General features: G+C 50.0%; 2 protein-coding genes across 6 annotated transcripts in view; one reads left to right on the top strand and one right to left on the bottom strand.

Annotated features, from left to right (window-relative positions):
* Itsn2 (intersectin 2) overlaps positions 1-16,037 on the top strand; it is a 116,485-nt gene extending 100,448 nt beyond the window's left edge. Inside the window, exons 29-39 of one of the 2 annotated variants that reach the window (XM_026786018.1) lie at positions 1,275-1,396; positions 4,281-4,387; positions 5,168-5,351; positions 8,238-8,336; positions 8,917-9,084; positions 9,496-9,711; positions 10,136-10,257; positions 10,953-11,035; positions 13,998-14,081; positions 14,541-14,714; positions 15,140-15,297. In XM_026786018.1, the coding sequence (XP_026641819.1) occupies positions 1,275-1,396; positions 4,281-4,387; positions 5,168-5,351; positions 8,238-8,336; positions 8,917-9,084; positions 9,496-9,711; positions 10,136-10,257; positions 10,953-11,035; positions 13,998-14,081; positions 14,541-14,714; positions 15,140-15,297 (1,517 nt within the window). Of the gene's footprint in view, positions 1-1,274; positions 1,397-4,280; positions 4,388-5,167; positions 5,352-8,237; positions 8,337-8,916; positions 9,085-9,495; positions 9,712-10,135; positions 10,258-10,952; positions 11,036-13,997; positions 14,082-14,540; positions 14,715-15,139 lie in introns of both variants that reach the window. The other variant, XM_005360875.2, reaches the window with a different exon arrangement.
* A 1,214-nt stretch (positions 16,038-17,251) lies between these two features.
* LOC101995573 (protein FAM228B) overlaps positions 17,252-21,967 on the bottom strand; it is a 42,102-nt gene continuing 37,386 nt past the window's right edge. For 2 of the 4 annotated variants that reach the window (XM_026786019.1, XM_013351381.2), the window contains exons 14-15: positions 21,286-21,427; positions 17,259-17,830 (exon numbers count right to left, since the gene is read on the bottom strand). In XM_026786019.1, coding sequence (XP_026641820.1) covers positions 17,666-17,830; positions 21,286-21,427 — 307 coding nt within the window. In that variant the 3' untranslated portion in view covers positions 17,259-17,665. Of the gene's footprint in view, positions 17,831-21,285; positions 21,428-21,967 lie in introns of all 4 variants that reach the window. The other 2 variants (XM_026786020.1, XM_013351380.2) reach the window with 2 other exon arrangements.

Below are 21,967 nucleotides of genomic sequence, written 5' to 3' on the forward strand. Positions count from 1 at the left end.
TCTCTCTCTCTCTCTCTCTCTCTCTCTCTCTCTCTCGTGTGTGTGGGGGCATCAGTTTTCCCCTTCCATCATGTGAGTCCGATGAACAAACCCAGGTGGTGGAGCTTGTCAGCAAGCACCTTTATCTGCTGAGCCAGCTCACTGGCTCCAGCTTTGTGTGTGTGTGGTTTTTTTAAATTTTATTTTTTTATTGGCTTACAAAGAATTGTTTTCCATTATGGCTTGAAATACTCTGCTGTTTGGTTCCAGCTTAATTGGTGATTGGGTTGGTAAGACGGCTCAGTGGCTAAGACACTGTATTCTTACAGAGGACCTGAGTTCGAATCCCATATTAGGCAGCTCACAACTACTTGTGAGTCAAGATTCAGGGGTCCTTACACCTCTCTGACCTCACTGCATACATACACATAAATAATAAAAATATTAAAATAATAAGAATCATAAGTTAATTGACCATAGGGCCTCCTGCAACCAGCCAGAACCCAGTTAGTGTGATTACATTTTACATTGATTTGATCTGTTAGCTGCTCCATTCAATCACACAGCCTCCTACAAATTTGTTTTTATGGTACTTGCCTGCTTCCACTTTTTGCCTGAGGAGGGGATTCCTGGGGTAGTTTTAGGTAGTTGCTGTGCATGGATGCAGAGTGAACCCAGTACCGCTAGTCCTGTTGTGAGCTGTGACTCCTCTGAGTGGCTGTGTCTGGACTCTGTGGTGGGCCTGGCTCACTGCTCTCTTTCAGTGGGCTGGTTGAGATTTTTTTAACCTTAGAACTTTCCTTGCAAAACTCTAGAGATACATTTCTCGGGCCTTTTGTTCTTGTTTTCCTAACAGTAATTCAAAGTGAGTTATGGTATTTTCTGTAAGTATAACTAGATAGATTGCAAAGCCTTTCACGGCACCGACCAGCACCGTGTGCATGATAGACCGTAATTCTTTGTAAATAGCGGGCCTAAGTTGATGATGGCTCATGATCTATAGTTTGAAAAACACCAATTTCAAGAACTAATTTATTTAATCATTTCAATAATTTCCAGAAGTCGTGGGATGGTGAAATTCTGGTCACCTTGAGGCCATTTCTAAAATTCTTAATTCTCTCACTGTTGCTCCGAAATCAGGAGCATACTGTAGCTTAACAGATGTGGTAAATTTACCTCTAGGAGCAGAGTAGTGCTCATGCCAGCTCTCCGCAAACGGGTGATACTCTGGGAAAGCAGTGCCTCCTCTGAGAAATCCTGAAGTAGTGTCGTTAAGCTCTGCCCTGTCTCTGCAGGGTGCGCTGATCTCCAAGCCCTGGACACAATGCAGCCCATGGAGAGGAAGAGGCAGGGCTACATTCACGAGCTGATTCAGACAGAGGAGAGGTACATGGACGATCTGCAGCTGGTCATCGAGGTGAGGCCCGTGGGAGACAGGGTGGCTGTCTCTGCCAGTCTCACATGAAAGCAACGTAAGCCATCCTCTTCTGTTTGCGGTGCTGGGCATAGCCCAGGGCCGCTCACGTCCCACACACGTGTTATACCATTGAGCTGTGCCCCCTGCCTGGGCACCACTTCCACGTGAGGACTCACACGCTGTAGTAATAAAGGCTGCCTCTGCTCCCTGGTGAGGCAGAAGACTGAAGGCTCCTGATTGATGGAGGCACAGGCTCTTCCCCAGCTGAGTCCACTGAGTGGGGGTGGGAACCTGCGAAGGCCCTAGCTGAATGTGCAGAGGACAAGGGCATAGAGAGGGTGCGAAGGCCTCCAAACAGGCTCCACTCCAGGTCTTGCCTAACCATATTTACACTGCTGTTTGGAAACCTGACATTATCATTGGCTTCATTCGGCTCTACCTAATGTTGGCGTCAACTTCGGAAACCAAACAGGTGCAGTTGCCAAACAGTTTCCCAAATCACGTGTTTACTGCCTGGACCTGCCCTTGTGGTCAGTGGTGTCTAAGCTGGTGACAGCGCCCTCCTGAGAGGAACACTTTACAATGGCTCTGTCTGAAAGCACAAAAGGTAGCTTCATACTTCCACCCTGTTTCTGTTTCCACGGCTTTCTGTTGCCAGGGAATGTAGCAAGGCCATCAGATGAGAAGAGCAATTCAGCCAACAAAGCACCTGGAGAAACAAGCACCCCCAACCCTACCCTGCCATGGGTGCGTCCCCGGCCATGACCTGGATAGCAGAGTGGAGCAGGGGCTGCATCTGCCTGCAAGGCCTGCTTTCCTCACGCCTGTGCGCTCCCTACACACTCCTTTGTGTTTGAGACAGGGTCCTCACGTAGTCCAAACTGGCCTTGAACTTGCTTTGGAACTAAAGATGATCTTGAACATCTGATCCTCCTGCCTCTGTCTTCCATACACTGCAGTTAGAAGCATCTGCCATCATACCCAGTTTGTGTGGGGCTGGGGACTGAACCCCAGACTTCATGCCTGTTAGACAGGCATCCTACAAACTGAGTTAAATCTCTCGCCCTCCCTATCTGTTCTTCATTCTTCATCCCCCAAACTTAGCCTGGCCCTGGTTGAATGGTTTTACTTGTACTTCCCCATACCTGGAAAGATAGCTTAGGAGAAAAGCCCCTGTTCCCAATCAGCCTCCTGGAAGTGACAGTTCCAAGGGGACCGAGGGTGGCCATAGAGTCTCACGCACTAACCCAGAATACGAGCAGACACAGTTGCTTGTCAGGAATGCCCCTTCTACCCTCCTCCCCCAGTGTTCCAGGGGAGGGACGTAGGGTGGAAAACACTATGCTAACGTGACTTTCTCATGGAAGTTGGTAAAGCCTCTATGGTCTTTTCCCCTCTGCTTCCCTCTCTGAGCCTGCTCACGTGACTTTTGCATAGACGAACAGCCCAGTAGGGAATAAGGACCGGGACCTTAGCTGCCGTTCAGTACAGCCTGGATGCAGGAAGACCCTCTCGCGTGTCTGTGTGTCCTGGCATCCAGCCACATTCTCCATCTCGTGTGGAGCTGAGACATCTCCTCTAGAGAGCTTCTGGTTCATGGCATTTCTGCCTAACGTCTGTGGCCCACATTAACTCAGCAAACGTTAGCTAAAGTGCTATGGCAGGGAATACAGGCAGCCAAGGTGTTCCTGTCCTCACAGTGTGCACAGTCTTGTTGGGGAACAATACCCAAAGAGGGTAAGGATTAGAGCCCAGAGAACAGGTCCACCCCCAACCAGGAAGGGCTCCTCATTTATGCTCAGACTATCATGAGTCTACTCTGCCAGGAGGGAAAAGTAGACGTGAGGATGGGGATCTATGAGTTACACTGGAGTGTCAAGGACCTAGGGGCTTATGGTGAGTTGTGTCTAAAGGCCTGTGAGCCTCAAGGGCTCCCCATCTCAGCACTTCACAGGTGTAGGGCCTTTGCATGGTTTAACATAGAACCCTGTGTTACAGGGAACCTTGGGAAAATCACTCTTATCCCTTCATAAGCCAATGAGAAATAACAGCAGCTCATTCGCTTCATCTGTACACAGTGAGAATCCTGTATCCACTCCTGTGCCTTACACGCATATGCATCCGTGTGTATGTAGAGCCCGGGTGGGGAGTATTTCTGCGGCTGGCTTCTGCTGGGCGCATCTGTTCATGGTCGTCATGGGGTAACAGAAGGCCCCACTGTTTTCTCGCTGAGCAACACACAGGGTCCTGAGAACTGGGATGAGCAGCTGTGCAGCAGTCGCTCTCCCTCCATCCTGTGGGTTCCACTCTGCAAGGCCCTGTGCCCACCCTGCTTGGCCCCACAGCAAGCCTGGAGGGAGGAGGGACTACCTCCTTAGCGAGGGGATTCAGCCCGTAAGTCAGCCTTACAGGAGCCCAACTAGTGAGAATAGGAAATGGTGCAATTTTAACAATGAGCCAGCGTGGTTTAGCCCCTAAAAGCATTTGTATTCGAGTTCGAGCCCTGGAATCCATGTGACAAAGGCGCACATGGTAGCACATATCTGTAATCTCCATGGCAAGATGAGTGACCGTCAGGAGAACGCCCAGAAGCTTGCGAGCCAGGTAGCCTGTAGATACTGCACTGCAGAGTGAGACCCTGCAGCCTCAGAAAGGGGGAGGAGACAACCCACCCCAGAATTACCCTCTACACTGTGGCATACGTGCCCCCCATTCTGTCTCTATCTCTCTGTTGTGTATATATTATATGCACATATATACACAATAACAACAGATAACTTTAAAAACCTAACAGTTATAAATATGCTTATCTAGAAGAGTACAGGAAGGCATGCATGGCTTGGACCCACACTGCAGCTAAATTTCATCTGTGTCTTTTACTCAGGTTTTCCAGAAGCCAATGGCAGAGTCGGGCTTCCTCACTGAAGCAGAGATGACCTTGATCTTTGTGAACTGGAAGGAGCTCATCATGTCCAACACGAAGCTGTTGAAGTGAGTTGTGGGCCTCCTGATGTACTGTAGCCCTTCAGGGACTGCTGGGTCTGGGACTTTCAACTCCGCCCTCTTCCTTAGGCTTTGCATTCCGTGAGCATTTTGAGAAGGGCCCTGCAGTTTCATTACATAATCATTGAGAAAGGTAAAGGACTCGAAGGCAAAACTGCTTTGACTAAACAAGAAAAGCTGTGTTGGTGTATGATCCCCAAACAGGTCCAGCATGCTGCTGGGAGGGGGGGTGACAGGCAGAAGAGAGCTGCAGCCACAGCCAGATGCCAGCACAGTGCTCATGCTCAAGGCCTGTCCTTGATATTTATGAAAGCAGAGCGCCAGGCCAGTTGGCTAGTTTAGTCCGGGCTGCACCCCTGCCTGTGCAGGGACACAGCCCACCATGAAGACACCAACACTCTATTCCAGCCCCTGGCCACCTTGGCTCCTAAGCCACATTTCCTCAAATGAGGAGAAACAAATTGAATCTTGCAAAAGGAACTGTGTCAAGAGAATGAGGTGAATTGAAAACTCTTCTAATGGCCTAGAAAGCACCTAAATGTGTAGACTTTGGTATCTTTTTCTTTTTTGCTAGTGTTTCCCCCAGATTAGCTCAGCCAGCAGAGCTTTAGGCTATGCAATTGCCCCTTCCTGCTAGCCATGCCTTCCCAGTCCGAGTGTCCAAGGATGCTAGGTCAGTGCACCAGTGCCATTGCTATTGGTCTCTGGCGCTCTAACTTCCAGGGAAGGAGATCTGTGGAAAAGGGAGTGACCGTCAGTTACTTGCAGGGCCTTGCGGGTGCGGAAGAAGACTGGCGGTGAGAAGATGCCTGTTCAGATGATTGGGGACATCCTGGCCGCAGAGCTGTCCCACATGCAGGCCTACATCCGCTTCTGCAGCTGCCAGCTTAACGGAGCCACTCTGTTACAGCAGAAGACAGACGAGGACGCTGACTTCAAGGAATTCTTAAAGGTACGCCCAGCCTGGGCCTTGGGGTCTTTGCCTCCTCTTCACCTGGAGGCAGCAGCACACCTCCCACTGTGGAAGCTGAGAAGTTGTGGGAAATCTGCAGTTGACAGACTTGTCCCCATTAGCGGAAGTGCAAGCATGGCCAGCAGCTTCCTGACTGCATAGTGTTGTCCCAGGGAGAGCTTATTTTCCTGACTAGAACCATGAGTTTATATCCTGGTTAAAGAGTAGTGTTGCTTCATTTTGTGTTTTTTTTGTTTTGTTTTGTTTTTGTTTTTTTTGTTTGTTTGTTTTTCGAGACAGGGTTTCTCTGTGGTTTTGGAGCCTGTCCTGGAACTAGCTCTTGTAGACCAGGCTGGTCTCAAACTCACAAAGATCCGCCTGCCTCTGCCTCCCAAGTGCTGGGATTAAAGGTGTACGCCACCACCGCCCGGCTTCATTTTGTTTTTTTAACAACCTTATATATCAACTGTTTTGTTTTTCCAAAGAACCATCCATAATGCCATTACTTTTTAAATTATTTATGCATACAGGTGCTTGCCTGCATGTATGTCTGTGAACCACATGCATGCCTGGCACCCTCAGAGGTCAGAAGAGGGCATTGGATCCCCTGGAACTGGTGTTACAGCTTATATTTACAGGTGGCTGTGAGCCACCATGTGGGTGCTGGGTACCAAACCCAGGTCCTCTGCAAGAGCAGCCGATGCTCTTAGCCAGTGAGCCTTCTCTCGAGCCCCACTGTACTATTAAGTCCTAATTTTAGAATTTTATTTATTTAATAATCATTTTGTTCCAGAAAGAAAATAAAAGAGCTTACTTAAATGCATAAAAAATAGCAAAATAAATTTTAAATAATCAGGTGAGTACTTTGTGATTAGAGGAAATGGAAGTAGGAAAAAAAGAATAAACAGGAAGATGAATAATCCCTACAGGTGTAGCTGTGACCCTGCGTGTGCCGCACCAGCAGTGTGCACAGATGCCCGTGAATAATCCCTACAGGTGTAGCTGTGACCCTGCGTGTGCCGCACCAGCAGTGTGCACAGATGCCCGTGAATAATCCCTACAGGTGTAGCTGTGACCCTGCGTGTGCCGCACCAGCAGCTAACTTCATACACCTGGTTACTATAATGCAATGCTGTTTTTAAGCCAGGCATGCTTGTGTATACCAGTAATTCCTGCACTTGAGAGGCTGAGACACAGAGAACATAAGCTCAAGGTCAGCCTGTGCTATATAAAAAGGATCTGTTTCCAAAAAAACAAACAAACAGGCTGGAGAGGGCTCAATGGTTAAGAACACTCAATGCTCCTCCAGGGGACCTGAGTTCAGTTCCCAGCACCCACATGGCAGCTCATAGCTGCTGGTAGCTGCAGGGTTCTAACAGATACCCACATAAAATGGCTTATACACACAACAACAACAACAACAACAACAAACAAATAAATAAATACATAAATAAGTAAACACTTGGATTTTTGTTTTTGGTTTGTTTTGTTTTGTTTTTTGAGACAGGGTAGCTCTGTGTGGTCCTGGCTGTCCTAGAACTCACTCTGTAGACCAGACTGGCCTCAAACTCAGAGATCCACTTGCCTCTGCCTCCTGAGTGCTGGGATTAAAGGAGTGTGTCACTGTCACCCAGCTAACATGTTTTAAAATGTAAAGCAGCATATAGGGCTAGAGGTATAATTCAACAGGAGGGTGATTCCCTGACATACGCAAGGCCCTAGGTTCCATCCCTAGTACTTCAAAGAAAAGTTAAATAAAAGGAAATTTTGTCAATACTATGTATATCAAAGTGTTACTTTTAAATTTTTGTCTTTTTTCTTTTTTGATGTTGGGACTCAGACTCAAGGTCTTGCTCATAATAGGCAAGAATTCTTCCTCTGAGATACCACCCTATCTCCAAATATTACTTTTTAATAGAAATGAAAAGCATAAAGATATCATTAGAGCAAAATATGTAGGTGCAGGTCTATCTGAAAACAAAAAGGACAGTGTTCCTGTTCATAAATGTAGTGAATCACTCCTCAGTATTAAAGGTGCTCATCCCAGAGTGCCAGCGACCACTTTGTGTGCTCTCCCCAGAGTGCTGGTGACCCCTTCAGGTGCTGTACCAGCAGGCCACTGATACCGACTTTCTGACGGAGCTACCTGAAGTATGATGCTCCACCTGGTGACCTGGTGCCCAGAGGCACTAAGTACGCAGAGGAGAGTCACCGAGAGGAGGGAGGTGTCCCAGGGGAAAGTGACCACAGAGAAGCACGGCCTGAGTGTGAATCAGAAACATGGAGAAAGGGCAGTAGAGACAGTACTGGCCAAATTCATACGTTCATGGCCTGGCGCACAGCCGGTTCTCACCTAGCAATCTCACACATTTCTGGTGAAGCGGGTGGTAGGTGTACTGAAATGGGGAAATCAAGAGCTGTCCACCCGACAGACGGGAGGAAGTAACAACTCCTTGGTGAGGTGGAGGGAATTCGAACATGGGCATGTTGAGACTGAGGTGACTTCGCAGCATCTGAGAAGTGTAATGTACTCATGACAGAACTCCAGAGAATGACTGCGTACAGGTGCTGGGCCTGGGCAGCAGCTACGCTGAGGGAAGATGGCAGAAGTGAATGTGGTCAAGAGCGAGGCCAGTGGGCTGGGTGGAGCGGCCAGGCGAGAGCTGTTCTAGCAGCAGAGGAAGAGTGTGCCGCACAGCATGGGAAAGCTGAGAAGCAGGGTTGGGCTGGACTCATGAGCTGAGAGGTTCCTGTTGCTAACCTGACATGTGTCTTTTCACATCCTGTCATAAAACGAACCTGAAATCTAGACAGTGGCCCTGGCGGGAGGTGGGCGTTTCGCCCAGTGTTTCTGTAGTTTCCTCACAAGGCCTCTCTGCTTTCCAGAAACTGGCATCTGACCCGCGATGTAAAGGAATGCCCCTGTCCAGCTTCCTGCTGAAGCCCATGCAGAGGATCACTCGCTACCCCCTGCTCATCAGAAGTGTGAGTTCTCGGTCAGGCTGACTCAGGGGCAGGACCCCCTGGCTGGACAGAGAGCACACACCCAGGGAGCAGTGCCCTAACGTTCCATGGTCACAGTGTGCTGGTGGGGCAGGGTAAAGGCCATCTTGTAGCTGTGGGACAGCCATCAAGCCAGAGAGGACATGGAGTCACCATTAGCAGAACCTTGGGCCCCAGAATGCTTTCTAAGGAGAATACAGGTTTTATAAAGGAACATAGTGAATGTTCTGCAGCTTGGACTTCAGAGATTTTGGCTCAAAAAGGCAAAACCACCCCCCCCCCGAATAAAAATAAAAATAAAAAAAAACCCCACATGACTTATATTCTTAGGGAGACCCAAGAAAGCAGCCATTATTATCAAGACTTGTCAGATTCCTAGTGTCCCTGTCACCCATAGCCCATGTAATTTCCAGCCCCTGTTCCCACAAGGACTATGGGACTGTGTGCTTCCCAAGGCCTTTGCTTCTCCTCTCGCTGGAGGTTCCCCGAGGTCTCACACATGTATGCAGCAGGGCAGTGAATGGGCGGGTGACACCATGTGACACTGCCCACTGTCCTCCAGATCCTAGAGAACACTCCACAGAATCACGTTGACCATTCTTCCCTGAAACTGGCCCTTGAGCGAGCCGAGGAGCTGTGCTCCCAGGTGAACGAGGGAGTTCGGGAGAAGGAAAATTCAGACCGGCTGGAGTGGATCCAGGCACATGTGCAGTGTGAAGGGTTGGCAGAGGTGAGGCTGTGCGCTGAGCTGGGTGCGCCAGGGAGGTTCAGGGGAGGGAAGCTGTGTCACACCTGCGCACGCTCACTGACCATGTGGGCCCATTGTCCTGCCTGCAGCACACCCTGGGTTTGCTGCCCTGCCTTGCCAACAGAGGCAAAGTGGGGTCTTCCTTGTGAGTTCTTTGAATTTACTGGTAGAAATCCGTAGAATCAAGTATTAATTTTTCATGGAGCTGAGAGAATTCTAAAGAGTGATAAATAGAAAAATTTTGTTTGTATTTGTTCTAGAAAGCTGTGTGATTCAAACTGTATTGCTCCTAGAAAGTCTTCTACAGTCCCTCAGGTGCTGGGCACTGGCCTTCCATGGACAGCGGAGTTATTTGCCCTCAGACTTACAAAGTGCCATTTTCTTCTCTCTAAGCAACTTATTTTCAACTCCCTCACCAACTGCCTGGGTCCCCGGAAGCTTCTGCACAGCGGGAAGTTATATAAGACCAAGAGCAACAAGGAACTGCATGGGTTTCTCTTCAATGACTTCCTGCTGCTCACCTACATGGTCAGGCAGTTCGCTGCATCCTCCGGCTCTGAGAAGCTCTTCAGCTCCAAGTCCAGTGCTCAGTTCAAAATGTATAAGACGGTGAGTGAGCCCCATAAGGACGCTCTGCCTTGAGCGCGCACGCGCACACACACACACACACACACACACACAGGACCTCCCACCTGGTCCTGCCCTGTCCATCCCCTGCTCCAGTGGCTTTCAGTGTCCTTTGGCACTTCCCCAGGGAAGGAGCCCTGTGTGCCAGCCCTTGACCGCCCGCTGCTGTGACAGGGGGAGCTTCCACCGCGCCACAGCCAGCATTGCTCTCTCCGCGACTCCATCAGCAGCACAGGCTCTCAGAGCTCCTGTCCAGTCAGGGACACTGACTGTCCTGCAGGCACCAGCCCCTTTCTGCTTCTCCCTGGGCTCTTCACAACTATGAACGGAACTCTGTGGGCATACTGGGTGGAGTGTTAGGACCCATCTCTCATTTTCTCACATATTTTGGCCCTAATTCTTTCAGCCCATTTTCCTGAATGAAGTGTTGGTGAAACTGCCCACAGACCCTTCCAGTGATGAGCCCGTCTTCCACATCTCCCACATTGATCGGGTGTATACCCTCCGAACAGACAACATTAATGAAAGGTCAGTCCTGCTGATGTGTGACCTGTCCTGAACTCCAGAGGAAGCACAGACCATGTCCCTGTGCCATTGGCCTGGGGCCACTCATGATGGAGGCCTACTAACCCTTATCCCAGCCTCTCGCATGTGTGTCCCTGTACTCCAGCCTCACAGTAGGCCCTGGTGCAGCCACTAGTCACACAGCCGCCTGCTAATAGTTCCCTGCTTCCTGAGTCCTCATACACTCCCCAAATGGCAGGTCAATGCTTCAGTCCCCACCAAAATCTCCCCGGGAGCTGCCTGAACCCCACAGGTCTGCATCCCACAGACTCACTTGGCCAGATGGCTGCCCTCCCTGCCACATCCCCACCAGCCCTGCTTCCCTGCAGTGGAGCTCCCAGGGTGAGCACCTCTGCTGACGATCCCAGGGGATGTTGCTGTTCCTCTGCACAGTCCCCTGGGAACTGCCACCATGCTGAATTACCATCAGTGTGGCGTATCTTCCAGTTTGGGGCTCCCAGCCCCTCACAAGGGCCTCGTGTTGTCCAACGCTGTCTTTAGCAGCCCAGTCTATCACTTGGACTAAGATTAGGTGATAGCCAGAAACCTGCTATACAAACTTAAAGCCAAGGCTGGCAAAAGAGAGCTGCGGAACTGGGCTGTGCTTGAGCATGGAGGTGCCTGGCCATCCTATGGCCATCATTCTGCTTTTCCTCCAGGACGGCCTGGGTTCAGAAGATCAAGGCTGCCTCAGAGCAATACATTGACACCGAGAAGAAGAAACGGGAAAAGGCTTACCAAGGTACCTGCTAGTGCCCCAGCTGTGGGAACCAGCTCCCGAGGTGGACGGGCAGACCACAGTCTAGCTCTAGAGGCACCAGCTGCTGCCCCTGCTGTGAAGCCTGGAGATGGGGTCATAGGACAGCAGGAGAGCTGGGCACTTCCCCTCCCACTGCCAGTTCCAGACTGCCCTGAGCTCTCCCACCTGCCATGGGACCCCACACGGCCTGCCTTCTCTCTGCAGCCATTCCTGCCCCTTCTTCCTCCCTCCTCTTAATGACTAACCTCACCCTGGTGGGGCTCTGTCATCCCACTTGAGTCCTTTGCTGGGTATGTCACTCCGACCCTCACCTCTTGGCCCTTGCCCCTACCATCCTGGCCTCCAGGACCCCGGGCCCAGTTGGCCCCTTCTGCACCTCAGCCCCACCACTGTTTGGCACACATCTCTCCCCCATTGCTTTCAAGGTCTGTGCTTGGGTAACCTAACTAATCCTTGTTCCAGCTTCCTGTAGTTACACACGCCCTCTCCCCACCCCCTCGTACTCTGAGGCTCCTCTGCACACTTTCATCTGACTTCTCAGCTCTCCTTTCTCCCCTCCTCCTGGGAATCTACCCTTCTCCCAGCATTGTGCCCCTCAGACAGCCCTCCCATGGGCTCCTACCTCTGCCAGGCTCAACAGTGGGTATGGCTACTCTCCACAATCCCAGCCTTCCAGACAAGCTCCAGCAGCCTTCTCTCTTGGACGGTTCTGTTCTCCCTTTCTGTGCATCAGGCCCTGCCTCAGCATCCTCCCTTTGGCCTCCCAAATTAAGGACAGTTTCGCATTCCAAACTCGGGCTCATCTCCAACACTGCCCCATCACAGCCTGTTTCCCAGTGCTTCCCCCATTGCTATGTCACAGCCTGCTGCCGCGTCTGCCTTAGGATGCTTCCCACTCTTTAAGGCCCAAATGAAACTCTGGCTCCTCCCTGGCACCTGCTAGCAGCCCTTCTGGGCTAAGTCTGGACCATTTTTCAGATTTTGCTTCTCTGAAGTCACCCCGACTCCTGAGGACGAGGGGATCTGTATGTCACACTGTATGTAGGACAGATTGTCCACCAGCTCAGTGTCCTAAAGGACCTTTGGAGATCATCCTTAGCCCCCAACCTCCATTTGAATGCCAGGCCCCACCTCCTATCTCCCCAGTGGAGGCCTGCCCCTCCCACCCCACCCTCCTCCCTTCCACTGCTCCCACTCCCTCCCCTCCCCACCCTCCTCCCTTCCACTGCTCCCACTCAGGCCTCGCTGCTGAAGCCAAAGCTCTTATGTGTTTTTTATTCAGGTTTCCCCTATTTTGTTCTATGCTCCTGGAGGTATGTGTAAATTGCCTTTTCCTAAATGAATACTATTTTAAAAGCTAAAATCAATGATGAATCATTTCATAAAATACATAATGATCTCTTAATTTGTCAAAAGTACAAATCAAGGTTTTTCGTGAGTTTGTCTATATGCACTGCTTTGTGTCCTTTGTGGGTACAATCATTTAGACGTGGTTATTGGCTGTGTGCCAGGCCCTGCAGCGCACACAGTGGGGCCTATAGAGACAATCAGGCCAGGCTCTGCCTCCAGGGAACAAGAGCATGCTCCATGGTAGAGACATGGGGACATCAGGGAGGAGAGCACTGCTTACAGACAAGGCTACCCACCTCTGAAATGGAAGCAAGAGGCCCTCAAGGCTGAGGCCTGGCAGCCTGGGATACTAGCGATAACTTGTCAAAACAAACAAACAGAAAATAAAAACCAGAAAACCTGAAGAAGGAAAGGTGGGAAGGCTGCACAGGCCCAGACACCAAGCATTCCTTCTGCTTCCAAACCTCACGTTCGCCAGCAGTGTGAACACAGGACTCACTTCTGCCCACACTAAACAGCTTCAGAACCTCTCCAAATACATGAAACCTGAAACAAACTGCTCACGAAGACCAGGGCCCTTTGTGTCATTGAAGTTTGCACGAGTGGTTCACACTTTAACTGATGTTTCCTTTTAACCTTGCCATTTGAAAACTCTGGGGCAGGTGTGGTGGCTCACACCTTTAGACGCACCACTCTGGAGGCAGAGGCAGGCAGATCTTTGTAAGTCTAAAGCTAGCCTGGTCCACAGAGAAAGATCTGGGCCAGTCAGGGCTGTCAGTGAGTCTCTGTCTCAAAATGAAAAGCCAAAAGGGGGGAACTGTTGAGTTGAACAGTCAGGTCGCTGAAACAGAAGGATTCCAAGTTCAAGGCCAGCAGCTTGGGCTAGAATGAAACCCTGGCCTTTAAAAACCTGTGAGTTGAGCACAGGGTTCTTCCTAAGACTCAGTTTTCCTCACCTATTAAACAGGAGCTACCTTATAAGGCAAACATGGAATTAAATATAATCCATATTATATCTAGCACATGCCTAACATGGAGTAACCAGTACATGTTATTTGCCAGAAGTACTGGACAAACAGATGCATTTTAAAATTAATATTACTATTCATAGGCATTTTTATGGTTACGAAGTCTAGATAAGCAGTCCACGTGGCACACAGTTGCTTCTCCCAGCGGAGGAAGGAGACTGGCAGGGTACAAAATTTCAGGCCTCAGTCAAGGCTACACAGCAGTGGTACACAGAGGGAAGGAGGCTGAGCTGACCGAGACTAACCGGGATCTCAGGATGACTCGGATCCTGACAGGCAAAGGCAGCCAGAAAGGCATCCCTAGCAGATGGCCGCCTGGGAGAAGCTAGCTCGCCAGCAGTAGCAGATGACAGCAGCGCTGGCCTGGGGCTCGTGGTCTAGGCAGAGTGACACACAGTGAGGGCTGGAAGCCCCGGGGCTGGTGGGACACGCCCGAACATGGTTTGGTCTCCAGGGTGGAGACAGAGGGTGCGAGAGCAGACTGCTGCCTTGCAGCATTGCTTCCTCACTGTGGTGTCTGTCTACGACCTCAGAGAAATTAACACCACTCTCTTCCTCTTTTGTAGCACGTTCTCAGAAGACGTCAGGCATTGGGCGTCTGATGGTGCACGTCATTGAAGCTACAGAATTAAAAGCCTGCAAACCAAATGGTAAATGCTGCTTTTATTCAACAGATGTGGTAACACCCTGCTCTTTACTGGTACCTCTTTTGAATGTGGAATGATGGGTAATTTTTAAAAGGCAGTGTTTCTGGTGTTGCTAGAACCCTGATAAGCTGTTTATTGGGCCAATATCACTCACTGTTTCCCAGTAAGAACCAACATCCCCCATCTTGATTGCTAATGCATGAACATACACAAAGCATGTCACACTGGCACCTTCTCAAGCTTGTGGGGAGCAGTCCTGCTGTTAGAACCTACACTTGCTCCCCGGGATTATAGCATCATTGGGAACATGGGGCCATACTGCTACTCAGCTCTGAGGTAAATGTGTCCCACCAGGTAGTGGCACTTCTTGCCATGGTCTCTGGTGAAGCAGCCTACAGACCCTGCCCTGGTCACCCTCTTTCCTTACCACACTGCGTGTGTCCTTGGCCTGTCTCTGTGCAGGAAAGAGTAATCCATACTGTGAAGTCAGCATGGGCTCCCAGAGCTATACCACCAGGACCCTCCAAGACACGCTAAATCCCAAGTGGAACTTTAACTGCCAGTTCTTCATCAAGGATCTTTACCAGGACGTACTGTGTCTCACTATGTTCGACAGAGACCAGTTTTCTCCAGATGGTAAGTCTAACTCGGCACCTGAAGGTGGTCCCAGTTGTCTGGGATCTGGAATTTATCCAGAGTCCTAAACTCTAGTGCTATTGGCCCCATGACAGCTACAGGAAATGACACAGGCCTTGTCAGCTCACTTCAGCAGGAGGTGGGTGTTTGCCGGAGGGCATGGTCTCTGAGCACAGGCACTGCCTGCATACATTAGAAACACTAGTGAGTACTGGATGGGTAGAGCATTGTCTTCCCTGTCGGCTAACAGATAGGGAGCTGTAACCACGCGTTTGTCCACTGTAGGACCAAAGATCATGAGCCAGTGGGCTCCTCACGCAGGGCTTGAAAGCTGTCTAAATCCTGTTTCGGGCTCTCCTGCTCGGCAAGGTTTTATCTTAGAAGGAACAAAGATACTTGATCCTCACGTGATGTCTATTCCCCAGACTTCCTGGGTCGGACTGAAGTTCCAGTGGCAAAAATTCGAACAGAGCAGGAAAGCAAAGGCCCTACGACTCGCCGGCTCCTGCTGCATGAAGTCCCCACTGGAGAAGTCTGGGTCCGCTTTGACCTGCAGCTTTTTGAACAAAAAACTCTCCTCTGAGGGCCTGGAGAAGCCAGCACCAGGGAGCTGCCCACAGGCTGGGTTCAAGAGTGGAAGACTACGTTCTTCTGGGCCAAGGAGCATCACAGGGCTTCATCCATCACAGAGCCACACGCCGGGCCAGTATGTTCCTGCACACTAACTTGCTAGCCATCTATGCAAACATGACCTTTCCTATAGACAAACACCACAGCTCAGTGCCTTGTAACTAGTGTTAACGTCCAGCTGCGCTAGGTGCCAGGGTTTCCATTTTCAGGGCTATAAAGTATTATGTGGAAATGAGGCATCAGACCACCGGGCGTTACCACTTGGCAAATGTGTCCACTGTGGAGTCAGTGATGCTGGAACTGGTCCACACACGTGAGCCCTGCTGGGCCACAGCACTCAGGAGGGGAAGGGCTGGGGAAGAACACTGCAGCCGCGGGGCTGTGTGGCCTGATACTGAAGTAGCATCCACTTGTGCACTGAATAAACAGAAACTTGATCCTTTTATTCTGGTTAGATTTTATCCTTCTCTGCTCAGACAATATGGTTTGAAATATAAGGAGGGAAGCTTGATGTACTTTAAGTATACTGTGAACTCTAAAATAATGTGGGAATATTTTTCAACTTTAATTTTCTGAAGTATAAATTATTTATGTAAATTCCTTGTTTTGCATATTTCATAGAAATGCATCTTTAAGCTTTATCATTGCCAACATGTACAGAAAGAGAATAAAAGTATAAGTTTATGAATGTAACTCCTCTCAAAGCTTGACTGTGTGTGAAAGGCTTTTAACAGCTCCCTTCTGAAACTGCTTATAAAGAATCTTGAGGGATGGGTGGGCCAGGAGATCTACTTAACTCCACCGCTGGCCTGCCCAGACCCTTCTGTGTGGCTCTCAGGTGCCTGAGGTTTGGTTTCACAGGTCACTGCTGTGGGCAGGGGAACTGCGTGGGAGCTACGCTGGCACCGACAGGGGCATCCTACAGGGAAGGGTGAAGTGCAGAGGTCAGAACTGTCTGCAGCTCTGCTGCCCTGCAGCTCCAGCAGCCCCAGCACTTCCTGTCCTCTGTCTTGCCATAGCCATAGTCATACCATACTGCTTATTTGGCTTCTGAATACTGAAATATGAAAATTTTCAAATAGTAACTAAGATTTTGAACACAAAATCTCCAGTGAAGATCACAGAGTAAAGGTGACAGATCTTTCTCCAGCAGCTAGAGTAGCCAGCTCAGGGCTCTTCCATCCTCCCCATTCTTGTTTAAATTGGCTGAGTCACTTGGAACACACAGTTCAGTGGACTGAAATTTTAAAGACTTTTCCCTTCTCTGACTCCAGATGCTGACCTCACATACCCACTGGTTAAAACAGGAAGAAGCTGCTACTTGATACATAAAACTGAAGCAAGCAGTATCCAGCTTATTCTAGGAAGCTTTGAAGGACCAGGCACAGGCGGCTGGGCAAGCCCGCTGCCCACTCTCCTGGGTTTGGGGAGCTTGTCTTGTTGCTACTGAAAGCAAGATGGAGTCAGGAAAGTTGCTGCTGACAGCCCACATGTGGAACATTACACTCCCCGGCAATCCGGCAGCTTTAAAGCTCTGAGGTTCCTTGTGACCTATAGCTACACAGCAATAGGTCACATTGCTGTGTAGCTATACTCTTTCCCTGACCATGGGCACTTTAATCCTCACTAGAGTAAGTGTCCCTGTCTCAACTGTCAGGACACCTTGATCAGATTTGGGACACAGGAGCCCTCAGGATCTGACTCACGTGACTTTGATGGCTAGAAAGGGTACAGCCAGCAACTCCAGTCTTTTTTGCCTAGTAACCCAGAACTGCCCCTGAGGAAGTCAACTTGTCCTCCCCACTGAAATGTGAGCCCAAGTTTCTAGAGGATGTGAGGAGACCCCCCCATCCACCAGGAAGTGGGTAGCCCTCACATAACTAGACATCTCCCCTCGGTGAAGAGACCCCATTAAACCCCTTCAGTGCCCCCCCACCCCCCGGGGGCCTCACACAATGGTAGAGCATCCTCCCTCTGAGCAACTTAACCCCCACTGCCAGGCCTGAGTGTCTGTGAGGTAGTCGCACCCTGGAGTGCAAGCAGGACTGAACTTGAATAAAGCCCTGGTATTCTCTGACTGGGGACTGGCCCCAGGCCAGGCGCAGAGCCCCACTGAGCACCAGGTGCTAGGAGATGCTCAAGCTGTCTGGCTGTCAAGTGTTTTCAGTGAAACGAAAACAACACACACACTTCCTAGTTCCTAGCCAGGGCTTAGAAAACTAACTGCTGTTCCTCAGGTCGTTCCTGCAACCGCTTCCTACCTAGAGAGAAGCTGCGTTCTCAGTGTCTTAAACGTCTGTGCAGTGTGAAGGCAGGAAGCTCTATGCCCACTGGAGGCCCGACCTGGCTGCCCCCTGCAGGGAGGCCAGGTGCTTCCCCAGGAGCTCTGCGGTCATCACCCTTCTTTCCACAGCAGGTGGCCCCTGAGAATGGTGGCTGTCTGCTGCTGCCCAGGAACGTGGTCTCTGTGGTCGGGTCCCTGAAGCCTGTTCACAGAAGAAAAGGACTGGATGTAATGCTGATTGAGCAGGCTCCCATGAGAGGAAGCATCCCCTCCCCAGACCGTGCCCCACCCCAAGCCTTCTATCCTTTCTGACAGGTTCCCTTCTCTGGTGGTTTCTGCAGTTCTCAGATGAGCCTTTTCTGTGTCTTCACCGCCACCCACCTTACGGTGGCAGAGGTGACTGCTGTTCCCAAGGAGCTGCCCTCCACTGTGTTCAGACCTCAGGGCTGCTTTCCTGAGCACATTTGCACCCACAGTTAGAGACAGCCTTGTGACTGGTCCTAGCCCAGAAAACATGAGAGGAAGAAACACTTGCTTCCTTTAGTCCTGTCCCACATAAAAAGATGTTAGCAGGCTAGGGTAGTGATATTGAGACAGAGTTCTTTTAGACTTGATTCTGCCAGCATTTTTCAAGTCACTCAGGTACTTCCACAACATGAACCACATAAGCATGCCAAGCAGGTAAGATCTGAACACTGCTGAGACTCGGAACCCAGTTGCTTCTGGTTCTATCACTGAGGTGTATGCTCTTCCTGTACCAGCTGTGTTAGTGATAAAAACGTTCGTGTACTTTTCAATGGCAGGGATTAAACTCAAGATTTTGTGCAAGTACTGAGATATACCGCCGACCTGATATAAAATCTATTCTTTTCAGCCAGGCAGTGGTGGGAGTGCACGCCTTTAATCCTAACACTTGGGAGGCAGAGTTTGAGAGCAGCGTGGTCTAGAGAGCAAGTTCCAGGACAGCCAGGGCTGATACACGGAGAAAAGGTCAAAATGAAAGAAAGAAAGAAAGAAAGAAAGAAAGAAAGAAAGAAAGAAAGAAAGGAAGGAAGGAAGGAAGGAAGGAAGGAAGGAAGGAAGGAAGGAAAAAAGAAAGAAAGCAAGCAAGCAGGAATGAGTCCCTTGGAAGCCAGGTGCTAAAGATAGCAAAGATCCCAAGGTCCTGAAGGGGGACAGTCTGTTGACCTGTTAACCCATCCACTAATGAAACAAAACCATTGCTTTTAAAACCCTGTTTCAAATGTTTTTACTCTTATGATGACAGCAGGGGCTCCCCTACCATGACAGCAGAACCCACATTAGGACCTAAAACAAGTGGGCTGTATCAGACTAGAAGTTTCTGGATAGCAAAGTAGAGAGGGGAGAGTGAAAAGAGACAGGGATAGACAGACAGACAAGAGGGTGTGTATAAGTAAGCTTCTATCCCAGCAGGCATGTCCAGTCTGTGGCTTGTGGACCACAATGACTGGGAAGTACAAGGAACGAGGTCCAACACAAAAACTCTAACTTAAATGTTTGCTATTTCTCGGTTGTTGAGTGTGAGCTCTGTAGAGGACCTTGTCCTATATTAATACCGAAAGGTAGTTCTTCCTGGAGGGAGAATCTGCTTCCAAGGAGACTGAGAACATCATGACTGAGGAGGAGCTGGGGCACAAAACATCTGATTGAGTGCTGAGACCAAGAGATTTAGTGCCCAGTCCTAGAAGGGTCATCATTCTCAGTACACCCCCCCACCCCCGCATCCACCACCAAGGCTCATGGGACACTGAGGAAGAGGAAGTAGGAAGAATATAAGAGTTGGACATAATGGCACTGCCTCAGGAGGCAGAGGCTGGTGGATCTCTGAGTTTGAGGCCAGCCTGGTCTACAGAGTGAGTTCAGCCAGAACTACATAGTGAGTCTCTCTGAAAACACGCTTGTGTGTGTTGTGTGTGTGTCTGTGTATCTGTGTGTCTGATTGATAACTGGGAGGAGCGCTGTTGCTGTGGGAGCTCCTCCTGCTCCTTCAGCCAATAGCCTTTAAGATCTCAGCCCACTTGGGCGTGGTCTCTTATATACAAATGCAGTTGTAAAGTGTGCACTCACTCTCTTGCTTCCGGTTCTCTCTTCCAGCTGCTAGATTTGGTTCCTGTTCCCGATTCATGCAGCGGACTGTGATCTAGGACAGTGATTATGAGTCCCCCCCCCTTAATAAATAACTATTATACGTAATTCTGAGCTAGTGTGGGATTATTTTGTAACTTCCATAATCATGTTGTGAGCTTGGCATGGCTGTCGCCCTCATGGGTTCACAGCAGCCGTGGTATTTAAAGCCAATCCAGCCAGAATTCTGGTATAGATGGGGGGAGTGATCCCTAGAACCCATGTCTTACTGAGGAGCTATTGGCAGCTTATAACTGCTGAGGAAGGAGAGTCTTTTTCTCTGCTTTCATGTGTTGCCAGTGGTAGGCTCCCCACACACTGAGGATGGGCCCAGCACCATCCACTAAGGGCAGCACTAATCACACTTAGTGGGCTATGGGGAAGGAGGAGGGACAGTGACAAGGACCTGAGTTTGGAGAGGGGGGGGCTATGATGAGAGTCACTTGGAGGCAGTTGGGAGAAACAGGGGTATCTGTGATGTTTCATTGTACACGTGTATGAGGTTCTCAAGAATAGAGAAAATAAATGTAACGACTTCTGAGTCGTTAGCTCTCAGTGTGGCAGGGATCAGGGAAAACCCTTGTGCCATGAGCTGCAGTCACAGAGACTCTAAGCTCTGTGACTAAGCCTCAGAGGGAGAGAAGGGGGAGACAAAGAGGCCAGGAGCCCATGTGATCCTTAGCCCTATATGCAAAACTCTGTGTGTGGGGAAATTCCCTTTGAAATATGCAAAAGTTCATTTTGCCCTCCACCCCTTTTTCTCGTGTTTCATTTTTAAAATTGCCTATTATAACTGAATTAAGAAAATTTTTGTTGCTGCTGGTGGTAGTTTTTTGAGACAGGGTCTTGCCTTATGACCAGGCTGGCCTCAAATTATTTTTAATTTTTAAAAATGTTATCATGTGTGTATGAGTGTTTCGCCTGCTTGTAGGTCTGTGCACTAGACACATGCAGTACCCACGGAGTCCGGAAGATGGCATCGGTTCCCTATGTGGATGCTGGAATAAAACCTGGGTCCTGGGGAAGAGCAGCCAGTACTGTTGACAGCTTACCCATCTTCTCCAGTCCCTGGTCTTCCCACTGCCCTCACTTCCCAAGCGCTAGGATTATGGATGTGCACCACCAGGCCTGGCTAAGAGCAAAATGTCCGATCTGCTTTCAGTGAATAGTAAATGGTAGAAACTGTCAGAGGCAGGAAGGCTCAGGAAAGAGGAGGGCTGAAGTTACTGGTGAACCAGCTCTGGCCAGTCTTCTTGGCCCTCACCTTGTAAAGACGGGTCTGCACTTGTGTTCTGAACCCACCTACACTGTGTTTCCTCGCTCAGCGCCCAGCAGGGCAGAGGAACAGAGCGCCAGGCCACCCACCAGATCACTGCAGGACTTGAACGCCCCCACTGCCTCCACGTTCCCCTCTTCCTCGCGGGGGAGGGCTCTGCCAGGTTCTGCTCGCTGTTCTGGGCAGTGGGTATTGCAATGCCGTCCACCCAGCCCCACTCCCAGACCTCAGCTTACCGGACCCTTCTTCTCAGCCTCTTTCTTCCTCGGGCTGAGCTTAGAGGAATGGAACTGCCTTTCAAAGACAATCTGGCTTATGTTGCAGGTCTTCTCTTCCTGAGGCAGATGTGACTTGGATGTACAGACAAGCTTTTCAGAACTGAGGAGAAAAGGGGGAGGGATCTCAATTCAGCGCGAACAATTCAAAAGCAATTGAAGTCGGGTGGTGGTGGCACATGCCTTTAATCCCAGCACTTGGGAGGCAGAGGCAGGAGGATTTCTGGCCTGATGGTCTACAGAGTGAGTTCTAGGACAGGCTCCAAAGCTACACAGAGAAACCCTGTCTCGAAGAAAAAAAAAGTTGTTGAATGAACTTGATCGATATTCGTTTTGTGAAAAGAAAAGGCTGGCTAGACATCACTGGAGCCCGCCCATCTGGTCAAGCTGGAATAATGTCTCTAAAGGTCCATATGGGAAGACTGGGAGCCCAGGGTGGTGGTGTCGGGTGTGCTGTGGGCCTTTAAAGAAGGAAGTTAGAGGTCTGGGGGTGAGAGGGACCATGGAATCGTGATCTCTTCCTTCCAAAATAGGAGTTCAATAAACCTTTCTTAAGCCAAATGGCGCAGATGAAGCTGGCTAACACAATCATGTGAGTCATGGGACCGGTCTCCAGCTGTGGCTGAGGCAGTCCCTCGGTCCT

Source organism: Microtus ochrogaster, linkage group LG3 (genome assembly GCF_000317375.1).
Source record: "Microtus ochrogaster isolate Prairie Vole_2 linkage group LG3, MicOch1.0, whole genome shotgun sequence".
In the NCBI taxonomy this organism is placed as follows: domain Eukaryota; kingdom Metazoa; phylum Chordata; class Mammalia; order Rodentia; family Cricetidae; genus Microtus; species Microtus ochrogaster.